Below are 26,272 nucleotides of genomic sequence, written 5' to 3'. Positions count from 1 at the left end.
TGCGTGTAGTGTATTGCTTTATTCAGTATGTCCTTGCCTCTCTGCTTATGAGACCGTGGGAGCTTAAGGGAACAGTTAGAGTTAGTAACAGTTAGTTAGTGAGAGTCTGTCTACTCACACACATTGACAGGGCTAACTGCATCACACTGCTACATGTTACCTGTAAGTTATTAAATGGATTTAACAAGAGTCCAGCCATTTCAATGTCGATGTGAGTTTGTTGGGACCTTTAAACAGCTGATGTGTTAGCTTGTGCTAACCAGGCAGACGTTAAACTGACCTTCAGAAGAGCAACTCAGAGACTGTTCTTCAGAGCTGTGCCTAACCTATGCAAAGTAACGTAACAGGTGATTTTTCTCATGTGAACTTTAAATTTATGGTGTAATAGGTTAATTGAAGCTTGGTTGTTCAATAAATTAATTTCAAATTGCACTTGTTTTCAATGTAGTCTTATTCTAATGTTAGATTTTTTTTCCCCAGTACTCGAATATGGAAGTTTCTTTAAGTGCCCATCCCTAATAGGTAGGCAAATCATTGCAATAAATGTGCAGACACTGGCAGTCTGTTGAGTGGCCTTTTGGTTATCGTGATGCCTTTTCCCTTCAGCATGGCTCACTAGATCTGTTTTCCACCATGCTGCCACCGTCAAACCTTGTGGTGCAGACTGAGTCTACATCCAGTGCAGCTGGAGTGTGCCTCTTTCTTGAGCCGTGCATTGTATTTGTCATTCATAAGCCATATGTTATTAAACACACACTCCCCAGATATTTGCATATAAGCAAACTGCTAGCGCTGGCTAACTTTACACACTCATTAGACATTCTTGCTGCCAACTAGCTGCATACGCCAAAGTGTATCATATGATACTGGTGACGTTTCAATGGTCCCTAGATTTTCAAATAAGTAATATAAGGAACATAGAGTATTTTGTGTAACATGTTTTGAAATTTTTGTGAACATATTTTTAACGACAGCCTAAACAATGTATATTCAAAATTATATTATTACATTATATTCTAAAACATTCTGCTAATTCCAAACCATTTCCAGGCCTGGAAAATAGTTTTTCTTATTTCCTGACTTTTCCAGGAGTTTGTCTGCGGAACCCTGTATGTTCACCTTACTGTTGGTAGTAAAGTTCGGTCTAAACTTCTTGACTATTGTATTCTTGTTACTGAGGCCGTGGGAGTCACAAAGTGGGAGGTAAATAAATTCCAGATTCCACTGTATGTTTGATGGGTACTTTCCACATTGTGTTTTCTCTTGTATAAGCTGAGATCTTGGAGCTGGCAGGAAATGCAGCACGGGACAACAAGAAAGGCAGAATAACTCCCAGGCACATCAAGCTGGCTGTGGCCAATGATGAGGAGCTCAACCAGGTAACAGTACTCACAAACACAACACAACAAAACCTAAAGCCCCAATCAGAGATAACACTTAGCACAAATGTGGTTATCAACTTACTTTGTTATTTGGGGACACGTTCAATGGGTGTGCACTGTGCACCGTTTTGCTCCAGTTTCACGACTGAACCCCATTAAATACGTTTCCTCTCATTTAGTGGGTGTGTCAGAGGTGTAATAGCCTTTGTACACTGAGGGCCGAATTCACAAAGAATGAACTGCGGCTGCTGATAGCACCTTGAATTGCACTTCATTTGCACCCGCAGTTTGCTCCGTCTTAACATCCTATTCACAAAGGATATTGCGCTAATGATATACCAGCGCAAACACGCCCACAAAGTTTGGCAGCTGAGTGCAGTTTGCCCCTGACTTGCTCCTGATTGCAATAAGCCACACATGGCAAAGTATAAATGCTGGCTTTGCACCAAGAACACCGTGGCAGAACAATGGCAGACTTTGTCTGGCACAGTACTGAATACTGTATACCCTCATGTAGTGATGTCTGCTGGTGAGTCAGTCTAACAGTGTCGGATGGGTTGAGGCTGTGGATTTGACCAAGTTTGACCACTTTGTCACCATTCCCTCTCACTTGTAGCTGTTTTTCGTTACCTTTTGAATTTAATATGAATTATGGAACCGTTTTTGTTCACGTTTGTTTCCCCCGTTTCGTAAAATAAATTATTGAAAGTTGCTTTTGAAGTGCGTGACACAAGTGCGTTTTGAGAACGACCGCAGACTGTCACCTGTTCAACGCATCAATATCTTCGGATGCCATTAAAGTAATAATGATTATAATAATAATGTCAAAATATTATTTACAGACTGATTTAACAGACGATCACTGCTGCCACGATCACTGGAAAGTCTGGGCGAGAGGCTTCCACAGAGGAGCGCCCAGTTTGCACCAGCTTTCTAAAGACGTTATTTACTTCACTCAAACTGCGTGTGGCTATTAGCGCTGGTGTTAGTGAATTAGACGTTGTTTATCAATGAGGCTCATTTGCATAGAAATGGCCAATTTTTCCGCCAATTATATGCATATTACCTTATTTAAATATGTGCAAATAACACCGGAGCACCGAGACACAATCTGCTTGGCAGCGCAGTTAGTGGAGCATTTCACCCTCTGCGCATGCTTTGTGAATTAGACGGTATCTGTTTGCTCCATTTTTACCGGTTTAGCGGCCGCAAAAGCCACGCAATCCTTTTGTGAATTCGGCCCTGAGTCTGTTTTTTTTTTAGGATGCATTTTTTTAATCCCTCAGAAAAAATTGTTACACACAGAAACCTTGCACAGAGTCTGATGCATTTTATTGTTCTATTTGTTGCCAAAATTTGCAATACCATACAAAATGAAAAGACATATTTCCTCCCTTGCCTCTTTTCACTGGAGTTACCTGTCTGGCTGTCACCTCTCTCCCTGTCTTGCATTGGGCACCGCAGCTGCATGAAGGGGTGGAGCTGTCCTCCCTCTCTCTCTCCACATTCTGTGTGCAGTCCACATCCCTTTCCTCTTCATCATCCACCTGAATATTACTATCTGACCTGCTGAAAGTGAGCTATCTGAGTTATGAAATGATTCTGTATGAGCCTTTCCTCTGTCTTGTCGCAGCTGTGTCCCACTGCCACATTATTTTTACTGATTCTTGGTGAAACAACTATCTAAAGGCTTCTGACGGATGTGAAAACGCAGAAAATCAAACCTGTTCCGAAAATTTTAATGACGGACGAAAGTTCTGCAGTCAGTGTGCAAACATGATTGATGCAACAACATGAAGTCGTATTTATTTTTAGACGTGCAACAATTTTGGACGGCAAAAAACAGACTCACTGTGTAAAAGCCTTTGCTCAGGTATAACAGGTGACAGGTATAAAACCCACCCTTTTAAAAAAGCAGTGCACTTGCTTTTCACAACATGGTGTTTAACGCACCACAGGTTTCATTTTATTATCTGTGATGAATATACATTTTCTTATTAATAATACGATTTAATGCAGTAACAACTGGGGAAACCATAATTTGACATGGTAATGTTTTGGTATGGTTTGAAAGAATCATACTGCGAATATACTACGAATATATTCAGTAGTTCAGTGAGAGCAACAACAGCCTTTCAAATACAGTAAAACAGTGCAGGGTTCCCGCAGGTCCTTAAAAAGTCTTAAATTAAAATCCAGGTAATTAAGGTCTTAAATTGTCTTAAATTTACCGTAAATTTGCTGTAGGTATTAAATTTTCAGCCGGTGCGTTTAATGCCGATGGGAAAGCACAGTGGCCCATCGTAAAACATATAATGGTGTGTATTTGTGTGATTAATTTAGTATGGTGCCTATATGGTACAGTGTCGTAAATGAATCTCCGCGATTAATGGCTGTTTTACGGTACGTCTGCTACAGATGCTGACGTTGGGCAGTGCCTCACCATTTCGCGGATATTGAGGTGAGCGGTTGAAGATGCAGAGATGGGGAAATGTAAATTTAACGAGAAGTGGATGGAGGAGGACGTATTTAGGAGGTGGTTGGCACCGGCACCGACAAACAACAACGAGGCAATGTGCACATTTTGTAAGAAGACTTTTTCTTTAGGGACCATGGGGCTCAAAGCCGTCAAGTCTCACATGAAAGGAGTAAAGCACCAGCGGTACATGGCAGCAGTTAGCAATAGCGGGGCCAGGCTAATCCCTGCATTGTTTGCAGCGTGACCGAAAGACGTTACAAGTTCAGACGCCACCTCTCAGTTGGCTATGACGAGATTCATTTCACCGCCAGACACCCAAAAGGCAGAGGTACTGTGGGTTCTGCATACTCTGGCAAGGCACAATTTGTTCAGATCTAACGAGGACATACGAGACATCTATGCCGCCATGTTCCCCAATTCCCAGCTTGCCAAGTCATTCATCTGTGGTGAAAATAAAACTGCATATGTCGCCAAATATGGTCTTGCTTCATTCATCAAAAGATTGAGTTATCAATCAATTCAATCAATTTTATTTATAAAGCCCAATATCACAAAAAACAATTTGCCTCACAGGGCTTTAAAGCATACGACATCACTCTGTCCTTTGGACCCTCACAGCGGATAAGGAAAAACTCCCCCAAAAAACCCTTTAACGGGGGAAAAAACAGTAGAAACCTCAGGAAGAGCAACTGAGGAGGGATCCCTCTTCCAGGACAGACAGACGTGCAATAGATGTCATACAGGACAGATCAACATAATAAATTAACAGTAATCCGTATGACACAATGAGACAGAAAGAGAGAGAGACAGAGACAGAGACAGAGAGAGATGAAGGACAGACGGTAATGACAGTAGCTTAGAACAACATTAATGAAAGTAATAATATTATAATTAATAATATATTGATATCTGATAGTATACATGTGTGACAATAATCGTTAGTAGTCATATGTTGTCATGTTTGACGAAAGCATGAATAAAACGAGCAAAAAGAGCAAACAAATGGACCTTCATTTGCGGTTCTGGACTACTGATGAGACTGGCACACATCATGTCAATGCCCGTTACTATGGGTCGGAGTTCATGGGTCACTCCAGAGCCGAGGACATCTTGGGTCATTTCAGTGTAAATAACTTTACGATTGTGTTTGAAATCACATATATTATTCATGCTAAAAGTCCATTCTCACGGAGGGCGAATATCCGTGCCGATTATTCTCGCGGAAAAATATAAAAGTTGATTTCATGGATTCTTATGGAAGTTTGCACACCGGGGCAGAACTTTCATGCGGCGAATAAAGTTCCCGCCCAGACTTTGACCCACTGCGGAATTTGCCAGCGGAACTACACCGCTGGGCCAGTGAAATTGTTTGTTCATAGACGCGCAGACCGGGGAGAGTCCAAAATCCAGCCAGGCAGGACAGTATGGGAGAAAGGTTGATAAACCTCGTTTCACAGCACCCAGTCCTTTTTGATAAAAGACGGGATGATTTTATGAACAATGAATTAAAGGACGTCTGGCAGTCCATTGTCCAGCTTGGTGGCTGCGGTGAGAGTGGTTGCTTAAGTGCTAAAGAAAGTTGATGTTGACGCTTGCTAAACGTTAGCTTGCTAGCTCGATGCTGCTGCAGCTACTCTCGTCCATATTCATCCCCACCCGTTCACGCAGTGCGGACTTGGAACACAACAACGCGAAATTTTGCACCGCGTCCTTACCATGCCTGTGTGTATGGTTTGAGCGCGGAAAAGCGCTGCGCGAATATTCCGCAAATCCGTCCCGCATTTCCGTATCGCAGCAGTCACAATGACCCTTAAAGGGAAATTTCGGTTTATTTCGACCTGTCTCCTATCGTCCTAAATTTGTTTCAAGTGACTAGTGACATAAAAATAATACTTAGCATGTTAGCTGTTAGCCTAGATACAGCCGGGGCGCATAGTAGCGTCAGACCTGTTAAAACAAAAGTGAACGGGCATACTTCAAGTGCAAAGTTAGTCCACTAAACAAGCTTTTTTTTCCACAAAGAAACGTGTTGTCTTACCTTACTGGTGTGGTGCCATGTTTGTTTACCATTTAGCTCTGCTTTCCAAAGTGCGGCCGAAATATATCTTGCGAGCTCTAGATAAAGCCCAGCTGGATACTACTCCAGGTGGAGGTGTCTCGTCCTCGGTCACATCCAGACCTTGAAAATAAGGCTGCAACCGGTCCCATTCCTTGCAACAGAGGCATTCCTCTTCTGTGGGCACTGGGGCACAGCATTCACAGGTACACCACCAATCTCCAGAGCTACGCAGCCTTGCAGCAGCCATTTCTCCTCTCTCGTCCTCTACCTGTTGTGCCTCCCTCTCTCTCTCCTCCTCTTCAATTTCACGAAGCTCTTCGTCAGTGTATTCTGGCTCAAATAAAAAAGGGCGGCCATCAAACTCTGCAAAATCAAATTCCTCCTCCGCAAAGTCGAAGTCTGGCAAAAAGTCAGCCATTATTCTGTAGATCTTTCATAAAATAAATGAATGAACTTTTCAGGCTACTGTCCGGTTCTGCCTTCCAGCTGTTGCTGCTTGTTCTCGCAAGATTTCAGGCACAGTATGAGATCGCTGCTTGTTCTCGCGATATTTCGGCCCCACTTTGGAAAGCAGAGCTAGATGGTAAACAAACATGGCACCACACCGGTAAGGTAAGACAACACGTTTACACGTCGTTTACTATATGTTCTCTGACATTTATCCTAACGATATGAGGCGGTCTTTGTGGAAAAAAAAGCTTGTTTAGTGGACTAACTTTGCACTTGAAGGGATGCCCGTTCACTTAAGTTTTAACAGGTCTGACACTACTATGCGCCCCAGCTGTATCTAGGCTAACGGCTAACGTGCTAACTATTATTTTTATGTCACTAGTCACTTGAAACAAATTTAGGACGATAGGAGACAGGTTGAAATAAACCGAAATTTCCCTTTAAGTATGGTGTAAAATTGAGCAACGTTAATGTGATCCAAAGCTCCTATACTAGCAGTGTAAACACCAACACTCCCCTGGTGCTCAGTGCTCCCAATCCGGGCAGAGTCGGCAGAGGACTGGTTATGTGCTATATTTAGGTCACAGGTCTATGGTCACTTTGACAATCTAACAGGTAACAACACATTAGCTCAGAGTTTAAGGGGTGTAACTTGGTAGATTTGGTTTATTATGTGTAAATATGCCGAATTATAGTTTTATGGGATGTTGTTGACGGTTGGGCAAATCTAGCTGCTAATGCAGTCTTTCACTTGTTGCCACAGCAACGGTAAACATTCACGTAAGGGTTAATGAGCTGTAAATAGAGATGCAGAATCAAGCTATGTTGTAAATACACATTAGATATGTTGTATTTTAGACTGACTTGAAAAGAGCACATAACCAGTACTGTTTATCCATTATCTGCATAAAGTCAATAAATTGATGTTTATATATTATTTTTGGGTCTTAAATTATGTTCTTTGAGGTCTTAAAAAGGTCTTAAAAAGCATTAAATTTTACTTTTAAAATGGTGCAAGAACCCTGCAGTGTTTTTCTTATTGATCTTTCACATTACACACAGTCATTTGATCCACTGGAAATAAAACATATTAAGGAGCGCAACTTGAAATTGTTTGTTTGGTGACTGGTGGAAAAGTGTATTCACACAGAAAGTGGCATTTAAATTAGTGATGCAACCAAGCATGATGTCTAATGCCTGGGACACACTACACGATATCAGCCCGATTCTAGCCCGACGCAGCGAGGTACGGTGTCGACATGGATCGTAAACGACAATCCATCATTTCATCTCGTGTAGTGTGTCATAGTTATCGACGTTCGAAGCCGTGTCTAGGACGCCTCACAACGTTCCAACAGAAAGTCTAGCTCTCTTTTCGTTCACGACTGTACGGCAACAACACCCCAGACTTTTAGATATTTCCTCTAGGGATGTTACCACACAGAGTAAAAAGGGAAATATTATGGCGTGAAGCAGCAGAAGCACTTTATCAGCCCAGTGAGTACTACCATTGGCATCAAGCTAGCAAACAGTGTTACTTCTTCATAATGGAAACAGACATAAAGTAAGAAAATAATAAAATAGTGGCGGGGCTTTTACTTACCATAACTGCAGAGGCTACCAGCTTCATTTGAAACAGACTACATAATAAACAGGCTGTTATTTATTATTCCCTCTGTATTTTTATATTTATACGTTTTATCCTGTTTGCATTGATAAAGTTAATGCATCACGCCCTCATTTCAAACTCAACACTTCCTTTATCTGTTTCAAATTAAAAGCTCCATATAACTTCGGTTGAGAGAATCCCTTCATTTTCTGAAAAGGCTTTTATTGTGAAACATTTGCAGGAACTTGTTGTGGAGGATTTAGTGACCTGTATGTTTGCGTACTGTACTACAAATGTAGCTCCTGCCATCTGCTGGTACTTTTGACGTTACTACAACAACATTTCGGCTTAGACAAGAACAACCACAGTGACTGAAATAATAGTAATAATAATAAAAAATAGGACAAGAATAACCTAATGACATCACACATGTCGTGAAAGATGAAAGGGGATAATTGGTGTTGACCATCGTGTAGTGTGTCATGTCTATTGGCCAAGTCACAGCATGATTTTATAACTTGACAATCCCCTAATGTGACATAGTGACTTTCAGAACGGACAGAAGTGTTGTGTAGTGTGTACAAAGCATTTGTAAAGAAAACGTCAACATTCAAAGACGTGTCCTTCTCTGCCATCTGGGGCTGCCAGTGGATCAGGTTACCTGATGCACCTTTAACCTCATCTCATCTGCCTGATGCACCAGTGGCTCTGTCACTACAAACACATGCTGTACAGCTGAGCTATGTGCGGACCTGCAGAATGTTAAACTGTAGCGTAGGTTTTGAAGTTTCCAGGGATATTGGACACGTTGGGATAATTTTTGACAGTATGTATAAAATGCACAAGACATTAACAACTTTCTTAAGCCCAGTTAAGACCAAAGATTTGTGGTGAGACGAATTGAAAGAGGCAACTACTTGCAATGCGCCGTTCTGCAACGTTCTAAAACCTGCTGGTTCACACTGGTGCAACTAGATGAGACAGTGTATAATCTCTATGATCTCTATGCAACAACTCTCTATGCTTTCGTTCTGATTTCCAGCTTTTCAGGCTTATTTTGTGGCTGAATATAATTTGTAGCTTCTTAAAATATGAATGAGGATAGTGAGTTACTGGCCACAGCTGCATTTTTAGTAGTGATGAAACAGTGAAAAACAGAAACAAAAGGAACATCAGATGAACTGTATTCATAATCAATATGCCACAATAGTGTAAATAAGCAGTGCCAATTAATCAGTCAAAAAGAATGTGTGTGAGGGGACATAAGCACATACAGCAAACAACAGCAGTGACCCACTGTCCAACACCGGCACACAGTGAGGAAGGAAACAGAGGGCTTGGTGGGGACGAAGCACCTGCTGCAGCAAGCAAACACGCCGTCTGCAGTCACTTTGACTTGACCAGCAGGCTTCACTACAAGCCGATTGGCTGTTGATTGGCTGCTGCCGATTGGTGATGTGCTTTACGTTCTTAAACCAGCCACTGGCGATTTGACTAACTGAGTTGCAGGTGACGCCATCAGTTGGCCAGCCAGTTCACACCACTGCAACTTTTCTCTGCAACGTTCTAAAACGGTTTCATCATGAATCTTGGGTAGGGTTGGGCACCGAAACTCGGTACTTTTTGTACTCGGTACCGATTCACGTCGGTACTACCAAGTACCGATTCACTTAAAATGAAACGGTGCCAAATTTCGGTACCTGATGTGGAGGTGGAGTGAGAGCGCATGACTCGCACCTCAGACTTAGCAACAATGGCGACAAAAACAATGTGCAGACAAAAGTTAACGTGCAGCACTGTTCCTAAATGTTCTCAATAAAATGTTGAAACTGAGAAGTTTAGCCTATGGGCCCGAACGATGCATAGTGCGTCCAAATTCACACTTGTTCTTCTTTGTGGATTTTCTCCGCGACCGTGCGTCCTAGCGAGAAGCCACACATATCAGCGGAAACAGCAGAATTGTAGCTTTCCGACAAGGCCAAGCACTTGTCGGTAATCCAATGTTTTCTCAGCGAAAAATTACAATAAAATGATGTATAACAGAGCTTTCATACAGCTTTGCACACACATTACTCTTGGATGGATTACTCGTGAACACAGGCTCGCACAGACATGCCACGCATATCACATGAAAGCACAGGAGCATAGCTTTCCAATGATACCACACACATCATTGTATTGTCATCCCATCACGCTATAAATCCAGAAAAGTTGTCTACAAAATAAAAACCTGACGAATTTCTTTGCAATCCATTATACAGATCTTGTTGTCAGTCACTTCATGTAATGAGGAATATCATATCTTACCACGTCTTAGGCTTGTGTGTGTTTCTCCCTGTCTATCCACATTTGTAGTCCGACTTTCAAGATGCAGATATCTCCATATTGTCCAGTTGACACTCGATCAAACTTTGTATGACAAGACCAGCCACTTCACCTTTGCGCACCCAGACAACTGCAGCCTAATTATGCATGCTGACAGGGCCGTAGTCACCATATACATTGAGGGGGGACACGTGCCCCCCCCACCAATGCCCAAAATGTCTCCCCAATATATAACTGAAACTGAAAAACAACAACAGACTTTGTTTACTGCAAACAAAGTGGCAAATATTTTCTTGGAGGACATCATTGCACTTGGTTGATTGTTTTTCTATGATCTTAGATGTAAATATTGCATGTTTCTTTCAGATAAAACACATTTTTGACTTGTGAATGAGTCAATGGAATTTCTTACAATAATGAAAAAATACTGGCAAACATGTCCACCTGGCATAAACCACATGTTTTGGACAACTGTGAAGTGACAGAATGTCCCAGCATCATGGTTCTTATATTGCCAGATTCCAGAGAGTCTCCCCTCTTCATATATGGCAGAATATGTCTTCTTCCAACTTGCTATGCTGAGATACATGTAAAAATGTAAGAATTTAGGCACACAGATTTGTTTTTTTCATTGATATAAGAATTAATATAAAATACAGGCACATAGAAGAACATGAATTGTTAGCCCAGATTGTCCTGAAAAACAAAACAAGATATAGCCTGTGTATGTAGCCTTTATAATGACTGTGATATGAGCTTAAAAGTAAAGGCAGTAAAAGTACCCCAAAAAGACCTAGGGCCCATAGGGTTAAAAAGTACCGAAATAAGGTACCGTTTGGTACCGGTACCGAATTCCAGATACCGGTACTGGTACCATATCGGTTCAATTATGAACGGTACCCAACCCTAATCTTGGGTCTGAACTAGGCTTAATAAATGTAACAGTGCAGCCCAAACAAGTAATGTTTGGGTTTGATTAGTTATGATTCTGCAATTACAAGAAACAAGGTGCTGTCATCACATGATAAGTGTTGAGACCGAAAGTCTCTTGGAGTATTTCAAGGTTTCAGCTGACAACAGATGGTGTGTATAGCAGCTAATATTTCAGCAGTATCCCAACACTGGTTAACCTCAGCCGGGAATATACACAGTCATTTCACATTTGTTTGCACAAGAAAAGTCACACGTTCTTGTAGAGAATGATACTCTTGTGAAGAAATAAGGTGTGCTGTAGGACAGCACATGGTCACACTCTGTTTTGGAAATGCTTCCTCCATCAGCTTCTGCGGGGGGTTACCATATCAAATGGAGGGGTTCTGCCTCGGATCCACCCAGAATTGCTTTCCAAAAAGAGAGGAGGCCGGGTGAAGGCGGACAGCCAGGCGTCTCTCCCAGAGAAGCAGGAAGAACGCTCAAAGAACAAGAAACCAGCCAAATCCCTCAAAAAGGTTAAAGGCAAACGTGGCCGCAAGCCAAAGGTCAGTCAACTCAACAGGATGGACATAATATTAAATTATAGCCTCAGTATGCTTTAAGTAAAATGCTTGTCAGATTCTTGAAGACTGTCTTTTTATTTATTTTACAATTAAGATCCACTGAGAAACCAAAATTTCCCTTTACAGAGAGACCTGGCCACTGTCAGCCCTACAAAATTACCACATCTGAACATACAACATAAACAACATGGAGATTCAAACTTTTGATGACTAAATGAGAGCACATATAAAGCAAAATATCTTTTCCATCTCACTTTCTCATTATAAAGTTGTCCACCAGAATTACAGCACTAGCATCCCTGTAGCATCCCATCACTAGCTCACTGGCCACACTTGGAGCAACTATGATAAATGACACTATATACAAAAATGAACAAAACAGAAAAACAGCTATTTAACACAGAAGCCTCTCAAGAAGAACAACCAGATGCCGCCATCATCACATTCTTCATGATGCCCTTGCGTTCATCAATGGATAGAAAAGTTTCTATTAGATCTTTTTGCAGATTATTTCATACCCAAGGTGCTAAGTAGGAAAATGGAAGTTTTCCCCAGATCTGTCAAACGCAGGGTACATCAGAAGCAACCTCTTGGAGGATTGCAGCCGGTGAATAACAGAACTAAGATAGGGAAGGATACAGAGGGAAGCTTGAGGTTTGCCCAGATGCATTATAGATAGAAATATACCAATGCTGCTGATGTCCAACTCAACAAGTCATAGAAGCGAATGTAATAGTGAGTAAGGGACCTAGCGTTCGTCATGAAACATAGAAATACATGGTACACTGAATCAAGGCTCCACAAAATAAAGGAGACTGCAGTATGTCACCATAATAAATCACACACAGAAAAGCCTTTACAAAGTTTTTCTTGGCACTGAAAGTAAAGCAAGATTTATTTGTAAAATAAAAAACAAACTTCACTTTTAGCTTCCTAACAAGATTACCAATGTCTATATTAAAGGTCCTTATGTGTAGGATTTAGGGGTCTATATTGGCAAACATAAAATATATGCTAATATAATGAGTATGTTTTCTTTAGTGTATAATCACCTGAAAATAAAAATCGCTGTGCCTTTGTTGTCTTAGAAATAGCTGTTTGTATCTACATAGGGAGCAGGTCCTCTTTAACCCTTTGGGCCCAAACGACGCATAGTGTGTCCAGCTTGAAGCCATTAAATACCCCTAAGTCTGACACACTGAACCTTTAAAGTCCTGATGAAGTAAAAATAAATGTGTAATGAGTTTGTCACACCACAGAAAAATGTGTTAATAAGCACCCAGCCAAATTTGAATGATTAAAAAATTATGTTTCAATATTGTGACATAATAGACAGTATTCTCTATTCTGAGATGCTGGGAGCGTGTCCGCTGAATGTGCTAAAGCCACATCCACTCGTGCAACTGCAGCCTCTTTTAAATAGTCACACTACAGTGGATGCTCCATCTAGCAGCTTTATTGGACTTGTACAGCCATGTTTGCACCACCAGAGCCAGAATCAAATTCAGAGCCAGAGGACACTGACCTGCCTGAAATCAACCTCGTTCTTCTCAGTTTGCAACTGAATGTTAATTAGTATTTCTTTTTTCAAACAACAAAAAACTGAACAGCTCTTGCTCTCATATAGTGTAAGGGTGGGGCTTATGGTGAGGGTTGCTCCATTGTGTCATCAAGTAAGCTTTTAGCGCCGCCCAAAAATTCCTGGATACAGAAATGGTGAAAAACAGTTGAACTTCACAGTTCAGTACTGTATAGTCTTTTCACATGTTTTCAACAAGTGTTTTCTAATACGTATAATGTGTTGAGGTGTAAATCTCAGATTTTACTTTACTCCAACTTAAAATAAAAGCTTGTTTATCCATAGACCCAAATTCTTGTATGAATAGTAAATGGACCTGCATATGTATAGCGTCTTTCTAGTCATCCGACCACTCAAAGCGCTTTTTACACTATGAGTCACATTCACCCATCCACACACACATTCATGCACTGGTGGCGGAGGCTACCGTACAAGGTGCCACCTGCTACTCAGTTTTTAACACACTCACACACAGATGGAAGCATCATCGGGAGCAATTTGGGGTTCAGACTGGAGGAGCCGGGGATCGAACCGCTGATCTTTTGATTGGTGGACGATCTGCTCTACCTTTGAGCCACAGCTGCCTGACAGGGCATCCTTTTAATGAATTTACCATTGAATGTAAATGTGCTAAAATCATAAAGCTACTTAAATGTTTGAGAAGACAATTAGGTGTTTTTGGCGTATTTACATTCAGTTTTGAAACTCATCAGAGCAGTTTGTAATGACTGAAATGAAACCATCTCTTTAACAGTGGAATAGACAGTCAAGTCAAAGTCAAAGTGCCTTTATTGTCATTATATTGAGAACAATACAACGAAATTTAAAAGTGCTGCTCTGTTAGGTGCCAGATTCACATATCTCATTTCAGATCATACATACATAGATAAATAAATAAATAGATAAAATCAATCAATAAAACAAGAATATTGCACATGGAGAAGAAGAGTCAATTATTTGTATTGCACAGAAGGAGCATTAGTGGTGTGTGGTGTGTGTTATTGAGTCCGTTCAGGGTGCATATCGCTGTCGGAAAAAAGCTGTGATTGAATCTGGTAGTCCGGATTTTGAGTGATCTGTAGCGCCTCCTAGAGGGCAGAAGGTGGAACAGTGTAGTGCCTCCTAGAGGGCAGAAGGTGGAACAGATGGTGACCAGGATGCGTACAGTCTGTGATGATGGTTGAGGCTCTGCTGAGATAGCGGCTACTGGCGATGTCATCAGCCGATTATTTTTTGGGCAGTTTTTATTACCATCTGCAGAGCCTTCTTGTCCATTGCAGAACAGCCAGCGTGCCAGACTGTGATGCAGTACACCAGTATGCTTTCAATGGCAGAACGGTAGAATACCACCGGCAGCTGTGTATTCAGACCGTCCCTTCTCAGAAGCCTCAGGAAATGCAGACGTTGTTGAGCCCTTTTCACCGCAGCCGTGGTATTGACAGACCAGGTGAGGTTATTGGAGATGTGGATGCCAAGAAATCTGAAGTTCTGAACCCTTTCCACACATTCATCCCCTATGAATAGTGGAAGATGTTCCCTGCTGCGATTCCTGAAATCAATTATGAGTTCTTTAGTTTTTTTTGTGTTTAGTGTTAGGTTATTGGCTGAGCACCACCTCACTAGCCGCTGGATCTCATCCCGATATGCAGACTCATCTTCTCCTGATATTAGTCCCACTGCTGTCGTGTCATCCGCAAATTTGATAATAGTATTTGTGGAGTGAGCAGGTGTGCAGTCGTGGGTGTACAGTGAGTACAGAGTTGGGCTCAGCACACAGCCTTGTGGTGAGCCGGCTGCATCTGATAATTTATTTAACTGTCCCAAGAAGACAGTCCATCTGAACACCCTGGTAGCTGAATAGTTACAGCACATGCCACATAACCGCTTTGAGTCCAGCCAGGGACCTTTGCTCCATGTCACACCTCCCTCTCCCTGCCCCCTCTCTCCCGTTTGCCTCTTTATTGTCAACTGTCCAGTAAAGGAGAAAATGCCAAAAAAAAAAACAAAGAACAAAAAGGCAGACAGTACAAATATTATGCCCGCTTTTTGCAATGATTGACCATGTGTGTGGAGATGATAAAGTGTGTAGGATCCCACTAAAGCCCCTTTTCCACTAAGCAGTTTCGTACAGTTCAGTTCAGCTCCAGTGGAACCGGTCATTACCGTCCATCACCCCTCTGTTGGGGCACCTAGCACACAGATCTGGCACTAAAAGGTGGAGCTAGAAATAGAGCATGGTCACTCTTGCTCAGGGCTGAGTTGTGGCTGGTTTTAAGCCTATGTATCCACTGTTCATACTGTCGCAAGTTGAACATACATTTGTAAACTATAACTGTAAAATGAAATGATGTTTTGCTGCCTCTCGCAGCAGCTGTAGACTGAGAAAATAATAACTTGATTCCCTGGGCTGACTCCCAGCAACTTTTTGTTTTGTTTTGTTTTTTTCCCCCACTTTTCTCAATTTTTTCCACTTTTCTCGAAGCCTTCGGTGGATTTATTGGGCTTTTTAGCCAAAGGTGCCCTCACCTTTGCTTGTGCAGTGCGGCGTGATAGGCATTGTTGACAGTTGTGTAACTGATTCAGGATATTCTTCTCTCTGGTCAGAAATTTTATAAACTGCACTGGGCCCCTTTGACCACGCCACTGTCCACCTGATTCCCTCATGCAGGCAGAAATTAAAGCTCTGTAAACCTGTTGTGAGGTCATCTAAGAAGTGGAGCAATGATGCTGTGGAGGATCTTCAGGCATGTTTGGACACCACTAACTGGGATGTTTTCAGGACCGCCACCAATAGTTTAGATGAGTACACAGAGGCTGTGACATCATACATCAGCTTCTGTGAGGACTACTGTATACCATCACGCACCACTGTGATGTATAACAATGACAAACCCTGGTTTAGTCCTAAACTCAGGCAGTTGAGGCAGCTGAAGGAAGAGGCATTCAGGAGTGGGGACAAGGAGAGGTTTAAAGAGTCAAAGTACAGGTTTAGCAAGGCGGTGTGGGAAGCTAAACGGCTGTATGCTGAGAAACTACAACACCAGTTCTCAGCCAATGACTCTGCTTCTGTCTGGAAGGGGCTCTGACAGATTACAAACTACAAACCTAAACCCCCCCACTCTGTCAACGACCTGCGCCTAGCCAACATTCTGAATGAGTTTTACTGTCGATTTGAAAGACAGTGGATCAGTCCGGACATCATCCCCCGCGACCACCAGTTCCAACCCACCAGCATCACCTCCCCCACCTCAACAGGGGCCTGCCACCCCCCTCAACTACCTGCACCAATGGTCCCCTCCTCCACCACCACTACTCTCACTATCCAGGTGAGGGATGTCAACAGGCTCTTTAAAGGCACTGACACACCAAGCCAACGGACGGCCATCGACCAAAGTCGGGCCGTCGGTGAGCATCTGTCGGCCTAGTTTTTGCGGTGTGTCCCGCACCGTCGGCCCTTCGGCATCGGCAGCTTGAGAAGAAGCAGCGGATTTATTTGGCAGCTGAGTGAAGTGGAGCCTGCGGAGGAAACACCAGGATCGTCTGAATGTAATAGTCCGTGGAGGTGCTGCGGTGCTCGGCTGCACAGATAGGTAATACCTCGGCTGTCAGGATGTACCACTCTCACTCTCTCTCTCACGCAGGCGCAGAACGTATATGCCACTTGGCCGTCGGATGTAGTCTGTGTCGTGTGTTCAAATGCAACTGACACAGGGCGATGTGAGGCGACGTAGACGATGCAGCAGTTGGCTTTCGTCACCGCTAGTTCTCTGATGTCGGTTTGGTGTGTCCGCAACTTAAGAGGCAGAATCCCCGCAAAGCAGCTGGAACAGACTCTGTCTCTCTGGCCACCTTGCAGCACTGCACCGACCTGCTGTCTCTGGTGTGTGCCAGCCTGCTTAAAGACCTCCACCTTCATTCCCGTCCCCAAAAAGCCAAGGACCACAGTACTTAATGACTACAGACCCATCGCCCTGACCTCTGTGGTAATGAAGTCCTTTGAGCGTCTTGTGCTGTCACACCTCAAGGCCATCACCGACCCTCTCCTGGACCCCCTGCAGTTTGCCTACAGAGCCAACAGGTCTGTAGACGACGCTGTCAACATGACCCTCCACTTCACTCTCCAGCATCTGGACTCCCCAGGAACCTACACCAGGATCCTGTTTGTGGACTGCAGCTCTGCCTTCAATACAGTCATCCCGGCTCTGCTACAGGACAAGCTCTCCCAGCTGAGTGTGCCTGACTCCACCTGCAGGTGGATCACTGACTTCCTGTCTGACAGGAGGCAGCACGTGAAGCTGGGGAGACATGTCTCTGACACCCGGACTATCAACACTGGATCCCGATTCTGATTCTGAACTTAAGGGTGAAATGTTTACTTGTAATGTTATGCAGTGTATGAGTTAATGATGGGAATCCATCAGCTCACCTTAAATTTTCAGTATCACAACTCTGACCATTCCATAAATTTTTTTGTCTCTCTTGGATGTAGTAATAAGTGGATCTTCAAGCGTTAACTTAAATATTAATTTCGACCAAATTATGTGAACTGCGCTTGCCTTAGAAGGACTAAATACACAAAAACTCGCTATTTTTAAATATCCCATGGAGAGAGACTCTCACTCCAGCCTGTTCTATTTTGGTTCAGAAAATGTCAGCATGCAACCTCAACTTCTCCCTGTGTCACCTATGATGAGGAAATACAGGGAGTGCTGGGTGGACCCTGTCTCAAGGGTTACTTTTGATTTCAAAGGTAACATACTGAAAGTGTTTGGTGGAAACAGGGTTTAAATGTGTGCGTTGTCATCCCCATTTGTTCAGTTCACCAGAACAGGTAGAAACAGTCAAGCAGCTCCACCCTCAATTTGAGTTAAGGAACTGAACTCTGTCTTAAACATGCTTTAGAAAACCTTAAAGGATAACTTGTGTAATAATGGCTCATATTGTGAGAAAAGTGTTGGATTATCATCATTTTTAGGTCAAAACTGCACACACTGACAATGAGAGTGCACTTAAAGGACAACTTCGGTATTTTTTAACCTGGGCCCTATTTCCCCACGTGTATGTGTGCATATGATTCATAGGTACAACTCGTTCTAAAATTGGCTCAGTATTGAGGGAGGCGGATGCAGCCGGGAGCCGCAAAACGAGCTAAAATGGTAACGGGGGCAAATGCATCCTGTATAAGTTTGCGCATTAAAAGTGCTTTTTTTTCGCCACTGACCGGTTCAGATCGCCAGTGTTATCTCTGTAAATAGCATACTAGCCTTTCCCTTACCTCTGGGCTGTGTGATGTCACAAGCTTTGCTCCACTGTGTCTGTAGCTCTCTCTACTCATGGGACAGCCATTTTCTTGAGAAAGAGGTGTTTCGGGATTGGATGTCTTCTCTTCTTCGGCTGGCAGTAGTCATCTTGGGAGAAGTGAGCACTGCAGACCCGATGGTCTGCAAGGTGCAGTGTCTGGACAGGAGTGTTAGCATCCATTTGTAGCACAACTAGCCACAACTTCAGCATCTCGCCGTCCTACAAAGGCAGCCTATGAAAGCTGTACGGGGTGTTGCGCGACATCCTGTTCTTGCGTTCAGGAAAAAGGTCTGTTTATTTGAGCACTCCAAAAACTCAGGGGGTAGCACGTAAAAGACTCCGTCCCAAACTCTGACTCTTCTAGCATAACACACACACTTCATACACACATCCTCACTTACAATACCCAGCGGGGTAACCCTCCCCCTCTCTGCTCCAACACTGACTGACAGCTGACTCCACTCATACCACACTCACCACTGCCCCAGGGTCGCTACAGTATGCTATTTACAGACATAGCACTGGCGATCTGAACCGGTCAGTGGCGAAAAAAAAGCACTTTTAATGCGCAAACTTATATGGGACACATTTGCCCCCGTTACCGTTTTAGCTCGTTTTGCGGCATCTGCCTCCCTCAATACTGAACCAGTTTTAGAACGAGTTGTACCCATCAATCATACGCACACATACGCATGGGGAAATAGAGCCCAGGTTGAAAAATACCAAAGTTATCCTTTAAGATTTGGTTAAAAGCTCCAGAGAAGGGTAGTAAGTGGACCTTCAGTATTTTGTCAAACAACTATGTTCACAGTCAAGAATGAACTTTCACACTTAATGTGTTTTAACCTTTATTTCATTCAACAAAATATGCCCCACTGCTCAGTGCATCTGTGTTAAATTTATCAGCAGCATCTGTACAAGAGCTGAAAACATTTAGACTCAAGAAATCATGAGAAAGCCAAGAATCTGATAAAGCATTGGAAGTTGTTTTTTGATCCATGACACATCATGATATTCATGTAACCGGTGGTGTCTGACTCTGCGTTGTGTGTTTGAGGAAGAGACTCAGACGTGGATATCTTTGGAGGCAGTCTTCATTTAATCTGACAGAAGCAGCCTGACGAAAACAGCATAAATACAAAATCCTCCGGTCAGTAACATTGTCTTCCATAAAACGTGCCCGTCTCCCACGGAGATCAACAACAAAAGGGCCGTTGTAAATAATACAAAACTAAAATAGGACATAGCATACCTGACAAAAGCAGCATAAATACAAAATCCTCCGGTCAGTAACGTTGTCTTCCATAAAATGTGCCCCTACACAAATTAAATAACACAGAAATATGTTGTAGTGTATTGTAAGCACTTCACAACAAGTTTAAGCTAGCCCGTAAATGCAAATAACAGAGGCTAAAACACAGAAATTTCTCCCGACTGCAAGGCCACTTACCTCTCCCACAGAGATCAACAACAAAAGGGAAGAGGAAAAGGCGTGGAGACACTAGTTACAGAGGGCAGTGTCACACTGTATAGTAAACGTAGGGTTACAGTCTCAAATTAAAGTTCCACATAACTGACTCGGAGGCCTAACATGTCAGGTATTAACTGAAATAAATATAAATAAAATGAACTTAAGGTTACACAGACTTTGTGTAATTATAACACAATAACTAATGTACATTTTCTTTTACACATATTGCTGCTGCATAATTGACCCTGTTACACTCAGTATCAACAAGTACTGAGCTTTCAATACTCAGCTCACTTTGTTTAACTGTGCTCTCTGTTATAATCAAAGTATGGTTTTAATGTGCCATTCTTCCCATCTGGCAAAGAGCACAGACGAGTCTGTACCAAACTCCACAGTGGAAGACGGTCCTGGAGATGGATTCACCATCCTGTCTGCAAAGAGCCTTTTCCTTGGACAAAAGGTAATATATACGTATATTAGACTCACAGAAAACCAGTGCTATTATTTGTGAACTGAAGCTGCTGATATGTGATAAAATGATCCATTAGAACCATTATTGTTAGGCTCTTCTAAGTGACAACCAGTGTAAATGTTAATTTTGTAAATTCAATTTTATTTATAAAGCCCAATATCACAAATCACAATTTGCCTCAGAGGGCTTTTCAGCATATGACATCCCTTTGTCCTTAGGAAAAACTCCCCCTTTTTATTTATTTATTTATTTAAATATGTAAGCATAAGAGTGACAACAGTGTCTACTCACTGTGATTTTTGGTAAAAGGCCAAACAACATGTCAGTCTAATTCACAGTGTCCACTTTGACTTAATAAAGAAAACTACAGCATCTGTTTCCTCACATTGTGTTTGTGAATCTACAGCTTTCACTAACAGAGAGTGAAATCAGCAAAATTGGAACAATCAAAGTGGAGGGGATAATTAACCCAACAAATGCAGAGATGGACCTCAAAGATGGAGTGGGTGAGGACATGTTTTGTGTACTTAATGTCTTAAAAACAAGTTTTCAGTCTTCCCTCTGTTCACTTGCTCCTGTTTTGTTTTCAGGTAACGCCCTGGAGAAAGCTGGAGGTAGAGAGTTCCTGGAGGGAGTCAAGGAGCTGCGGAAAGCACAAGGGCCTTTGGAGGTGGCGTCAGGTACAGGCTCAACAGTCTCGGGACTAAATTTCATACATGGAAAACTGTATCAGCTGTGTTGTTTGAGATGCTGTTTAAGGTTGTTTTGTAATGGAAAGCTATACTGTATACAGCAGTAGTTGTTTCAGACCTCAAAGCAAACTGCTGTTGCACTACAATTTGAAGGCAGAGAAATGTGCTCACCCACCCCTGTGTTATTGTCCACGAGTGCTTTAGATGTCAGGTAATCTTGTATTTGTTCGTCTTTTTCAACCTTGAATGACCAGTAGGTTTCACATAGATCTGGGTTTTGGGGTTTGGTTCCTCCCTGAGTTGCCAGGAAAAAAAAACACACACACAGGCTACAGTCACTCACATTAAGCTGAGTTTTCAGTTCTTGAATTACAAATCCAGCAGAGGAAAAGTCTCTTTGACTGGCTGTGCTCGATGCTGGGATGCTGAAAACATTCAATCAGGTTAGGAAACATTTTAGCATGCGCCTTCCACCACCATAAAACCTCAAAAGGATCCTCCTTGTGTCTCAGTGTTAGCTGCCATCTCATCCTTAGGCTGCAAAGTTTCATCGCTGGAGTCCTCCACGTCGGTGATGAATGTAACAACGGTGGTCAAAGGTTCAACTTGTGTTGTTGACTTTCAAAATAAAAGGAATTGTGGCTTGATAACAGTTATTTAGATGTAAAAGTATTACACATATACTCCACATCTTTTCCATGTGTTTTACTTTGAAAAATAAAAAATATATTTTTGTTTTCACCCACTCTGGCTTAGAGCATCTTAAGAAGCTCCAGAACCGGCAGGAGGAAGAAAAAAACTACACTTTATTTGAGCTTTTATTGTTTTTGTTCATTTTAAGTCTGTACTTTTATCCCAATCACTTGTGTTCTTTGTTAAGTGACATGGTAATAGTGATTATGTTTCTAATCTTAACGAATCTTAAAATTCTGAGTACAAGATAACTAGTGACAGAGACAAGTTCTCTTAAACATTTGCATGTGCTACTTAAGAGCAATTTGTTCATATAAGTGGTTGCAGTATGAAGCCCATTATTTTCCTGTGTTACAAACCCAAACATCACTACAACCTTAGGTCTTATGAGACACCTTGTTTATGAAACACAGCTTCAGTTCTGCTTCTTAATAATCAAAGTGACAAGGTGAACCTGACACATCAATGCTGCATCATCATGTTACTGTGACAGGAAGCAGTAACACATAAACTCAGTCATTCTTACGTTAGGGTTAATCTATAGCATCAGTGAGACACAATAAGGCCCAAAAGGAGAACAGAATGTTCCAGCTACCTACAAACAGTACCGTGAAAAATGAAAAACAATCTGACGTACCTTGGGTCTCTAAGACCATATCAGCTTTTGGAAGGAAAACATCAGAAAAACAATCACTTCCAACACTAGTAACAGCATCAAATAGTTACAAACAAATAGTTAAAGCCCTGTGAGGCAAATTGTGATTTGTGATATTGGGCTTTATAAATAAAATTGATTCATTGACAAGGGGCCTAAAATGAATTTAGTGAACAGGGTGTAATATGGACCCCACTCTCTTGAGACCCAAGGTATGTGTGTTAGGGTTAAATTGTCAAACTTAGTGTTTGGGTCTTTTCACCCTGCAGTGGCAGTTAGCCAGGCCAGTGGGATGGCAGCCCGCTTCATCATCCACTGTAACGTCCCTCAGTGGGGTTCAGACAAGTGTGAGGACCAGCTAGAGAAGACTGTGAAGAACTGCCTCTCAGCTGCAGAGGAGAAGAAGCTCAAGTCTGTGGCTTTCCCTTCACTTCCAGCTGGACGGTGAGCTCTACTCTGACACAGGACTCGCATCAAACTCTCGGTGTGCTAATGTATTTATCACTTCAGAGATGATGAGCACTTCACTAGAGCTTATATACTCTGACATGAAGTCTGAGAATGAACGCCAGGTTCACAGTCTGTATGATAGCTCGCTAATGCAAGTGTCAGATGCCTTTAAACTTAAAAGTGCCTGTGCATTTGTTTCAGTCACCCAGCAGGAAAAGAAAGAGTTTTGCTGGTAATATTGATCTTCCCTATTACTTTCAACACAGCAGAGTCAGATTAATGTGAACACTCCAGCAGCACAAGGTAAAACATGCAGAGCACTGTGATAAATGTATCATACATCTCTTATGTAGAACATGTTTTGGAGATTCTTCACAGATCAGCTCAGTCTAAACTGTTTTCCCTCTCAGCCCAGGGAAAGTTATTATATTTATCCTTAGAGTTTTGATGAATAAATGAATATCCAGCCAAACACAGCATGTGAGCAAACAGGAGCAATCAGAGTCCCAACTTGTCATTCCACACTTTGGCACTGTGTGACTTTATAAACCAGCACCAGAATTCTCTAATAAAAACATTCATTGACATGAATTTATCTGTGGATTTACTGTAAGAAGTAATGGTGAGTGATGGCTATTAACTAAAGCAGCAAAATACATTTTAAAAATCATCACTGATGCAGCCTGTTAGAGAACTGAAAACACTCTTCCTCCTCTCAGTGGTTAAACTTTACAGCTCACCACAGATCTCCAGCAGTGACACCCCCTCTCTCAAAGCTCTACTTTTGCTGTTAAACAATACACCATCATCCAACAAGACACTGTGGTTGCCAATCACAGACATGCAAGTTCACATTTTTGGTAGAACCCCATATTTTTAGTATTTATTTCTTAATTGTCACGACAAAAGATAAATACTTCCTTGACAGCATTACAGAGTTGTAAAATCTTGTGTCATTATAAACTGCTGTGCAGTGTTTTGGCATGATAATCCTTCAATCCTTATTTTAGAGTTAAACCAAGGGTTGGGCAATATATTCGATGTATCACGGCTTGCTCTATGTCCTATGTATATAATGAATGTTGGAAATTTGTTTCGAAATGGTCATGTCATTTTTTTAAGCCAGCGGCATGAGACTCACTTCAGCGTTTTGGTTCTCTCACTCTCTCCTGTGGCTCTCTCTCCCTCTTACTGACACACACAAAAAAAGAAAGACTCACAAACATGATACACGTCACACAATCCTCCAACCATCCAGATCATTTTATGAGCGATAGAAAGCAAGTTGTGTTTTCTCGTCTGCAGGGCTCCAGACTGCCACTATTTAGTTGCATTTTGTGACCGTCACACCACTGCGACTTGCAAATACTATGTGTGTGAAAACAGTACTTTTTTAACCTTTCTATGGCAGTAGCTGCTTTATTGTAAAACTGCAGTTAATTTAATGATTTTGTGTTTTAGTAGTCTGCATTACTTTGAGGGAGATTCCAAAATATTGTGATACATATTGTGTATCAGGATAAAGCCTAAAAATATGGTGATATTATTATTATTGCGCAGCCCTAAGCCAAACAGATATGAGCGATATGTCTCTGAAAACATTTGAGTTGAGAAATAGGAAAGGCAGTAACAGTATTTTGATACATATTTGATCAGTGCTGCCTAGTTTGACAGTTTGACCACAGTTAATGGGCAGTGAGCTACAGCTGCGCTAGAGACTCCTCAGCTCTGATTGGTTGAATTCATTTAGGTGCGGTTAGGCAATTAGAAGCGCTAAGAGGCAGTAGAGTGGGCAGAGGATTTTGATTTGTTTTCACAGATTATATATATTTACAATGACATTTCAAAGCACCCTCGTTTGTTGTGTTGCTTTTAGCTGCAGCTTATATTCATAAGTCCTTACTAGTCTGTACTCTAACTGCTGTTGCCATGAAATTCATTTCACATCCTGAATTTCTCTCACAGGAATGGATTCCCAAAACAAACAGCTGCCCAGCTTATCCTCAAGGCCATCTCCAACCATTTTGTGTCGTCCACCAGCTCCTCTCTGAAAAACATTTACTTTGTTCTGTTTGACAGTGAGAGTATTGGAATATACCTTCAGGAAATGGCCAAGCTGGACGCCAAGTGAGGATTCTTGTTTTATGGGTCTGTTTTTTTAACTGTTGTTTGTTGCAGGTGGTGTAGATAGGTGATGTGGCAGTGGTGGTGGGGGTGGGGGGGTGGGGTGATATGGAATCTGTCTTGATAAAGAGGAAAAAAACAATATGTGTGAGTGGAGTGCTGTTCACTTTTTATGTTCCACTGTCCATTCAATAAATTGCATTTGTTAAAGATTAGATAATTTAAATCAGTACAGTTTGCCATTATGGTTCCTTGTTTCAATAATGTTTTTACATTCCATGTACAAATATAACAGTTTTCCTGGCCTCTGTAGTTTCTGATACAGTTAGTTTACTAAAAACTGTGGTTCTCATTCAGCTTTGAAATAAAATTTCAGATGTTTTACACCAGAGATCTGTTCAGACTTCCAACACTTACCATTTTCATGCCTCCGCACCAATGATAGCCACAACCGGAGACAGTATGTTTTCAGGTTGTCTGTCCGTCCCATCCTTGTGAACATGATATCTCAAGAATGCCTCTGGGGAATTTCTTCAAATTTGGCACAAATGTCCACTTGGACTCAACAATGAACTGAGTAGTTCTTGATGGTCATAAATCAAAGGTCAAGGTCATTGTAACCTTGTCTGTCTCATTCTTGTGAAGATGATATCTCAAGAATACCTTGAGGGAATCTCCTTAAATTTGGCACAAACATTCACTTGGACTCAATGATGAACTGATAATATTTTGCTGGTTAAAGGTCAAATGTCCACTTGGACTGAAGAATAAACTGATAGAATTTAGTGGTCAAAGGTTAAGGTCACTGTGGCCATCTTTGGTGCCCACCTTGAAACTGCTGATTGTATAGATATTCTGTGCTGTTGAAACAATGGGTGTGAAGCATCCATGTTCTCTTAAAGAGATGGATGGATTTAAACTGTAAGAGAAACTTGACTGGTGCATGGAGGCATACAGCCACGGGGCAGTAATTCTAGTTCCTGTCTCCTCACAGTAAAATAAACAAATTCGCATGAACACTCTGTAGAATGTCAA

The 26,272-nt window shown here is 41.9% G+C and overlaps 1 protein-coding gene across 4 annotated transcripts in view; it reads left to right on the top strand.

Annotated features, from left to right (window-relative positions):
- LOC125903984 (core histone macro-H2A.1) overlaps positions 1–25,310 on the top strand; it is a 28,404-nt gene extending 3,094 nt beyond the window's left edge. For 2 of the 4 annotated variants that reach the window (XM_049601229.1, XM_049601228.1), the window contains exons 3-10: positions 1,273–1,379; positions 6,407–6,532; positions 11,585–11,782; positions 20,516–20,611; positions 21,030–21,129; positions 21,214–21,303; positions 22,933–23,107; positions 25,079–25,310. In XM_049601229.1, the coding sequence (XP_049457186.1) occupies positions 1,273–1,379; positions 6,407–6,532; positions 11,585–11,782; positions 20,516–20,611; positions 21,030–21,129; positions 21,214–21,303; positions 22,933–23,107; positions 25,079–25,244 (1,058 nt within the window). In that variant the 3' untranslated portion in view covers positions 25,245–25,310. The remainder of the gene's footprint in view (positions 1–1,272; positions 1,380–6,406; positions 6,533–11,584; positions 11,783–20,515; positions 20,612–21,029; positions 21,130–21,213; positions 21,304–22,932; positions 23,108–25,078) is intronic. The other 2 variants (XM_049601230.1, XM_049601231.1) reach the window with 2 other exon arrangements.
- The last annotated feature ends 962 nt before the right edge of the window (positions 25,311–26,272 follow it).

This window comes from Epinephelus fuscoguttatus, linkage group LG16, assembly GCF_011397635.1.
Source record: "Epinephelus fuscoguttatus linkage group LG16, E.fuscoguttatus.final_Chr_v1".
Classification (NCBI taxonomy): Eukaryota; Metazoa; Chordata; class Actinopteri; order Perciformes; family Serranidae; genus Epinephelus; species Epinephelus fuscoguttatus.
The sequence above is the reverse complement of the archived record's forward strand: the minus strand, read 5'-3'. Positions and strand labels throughout refer to the sequence as shown.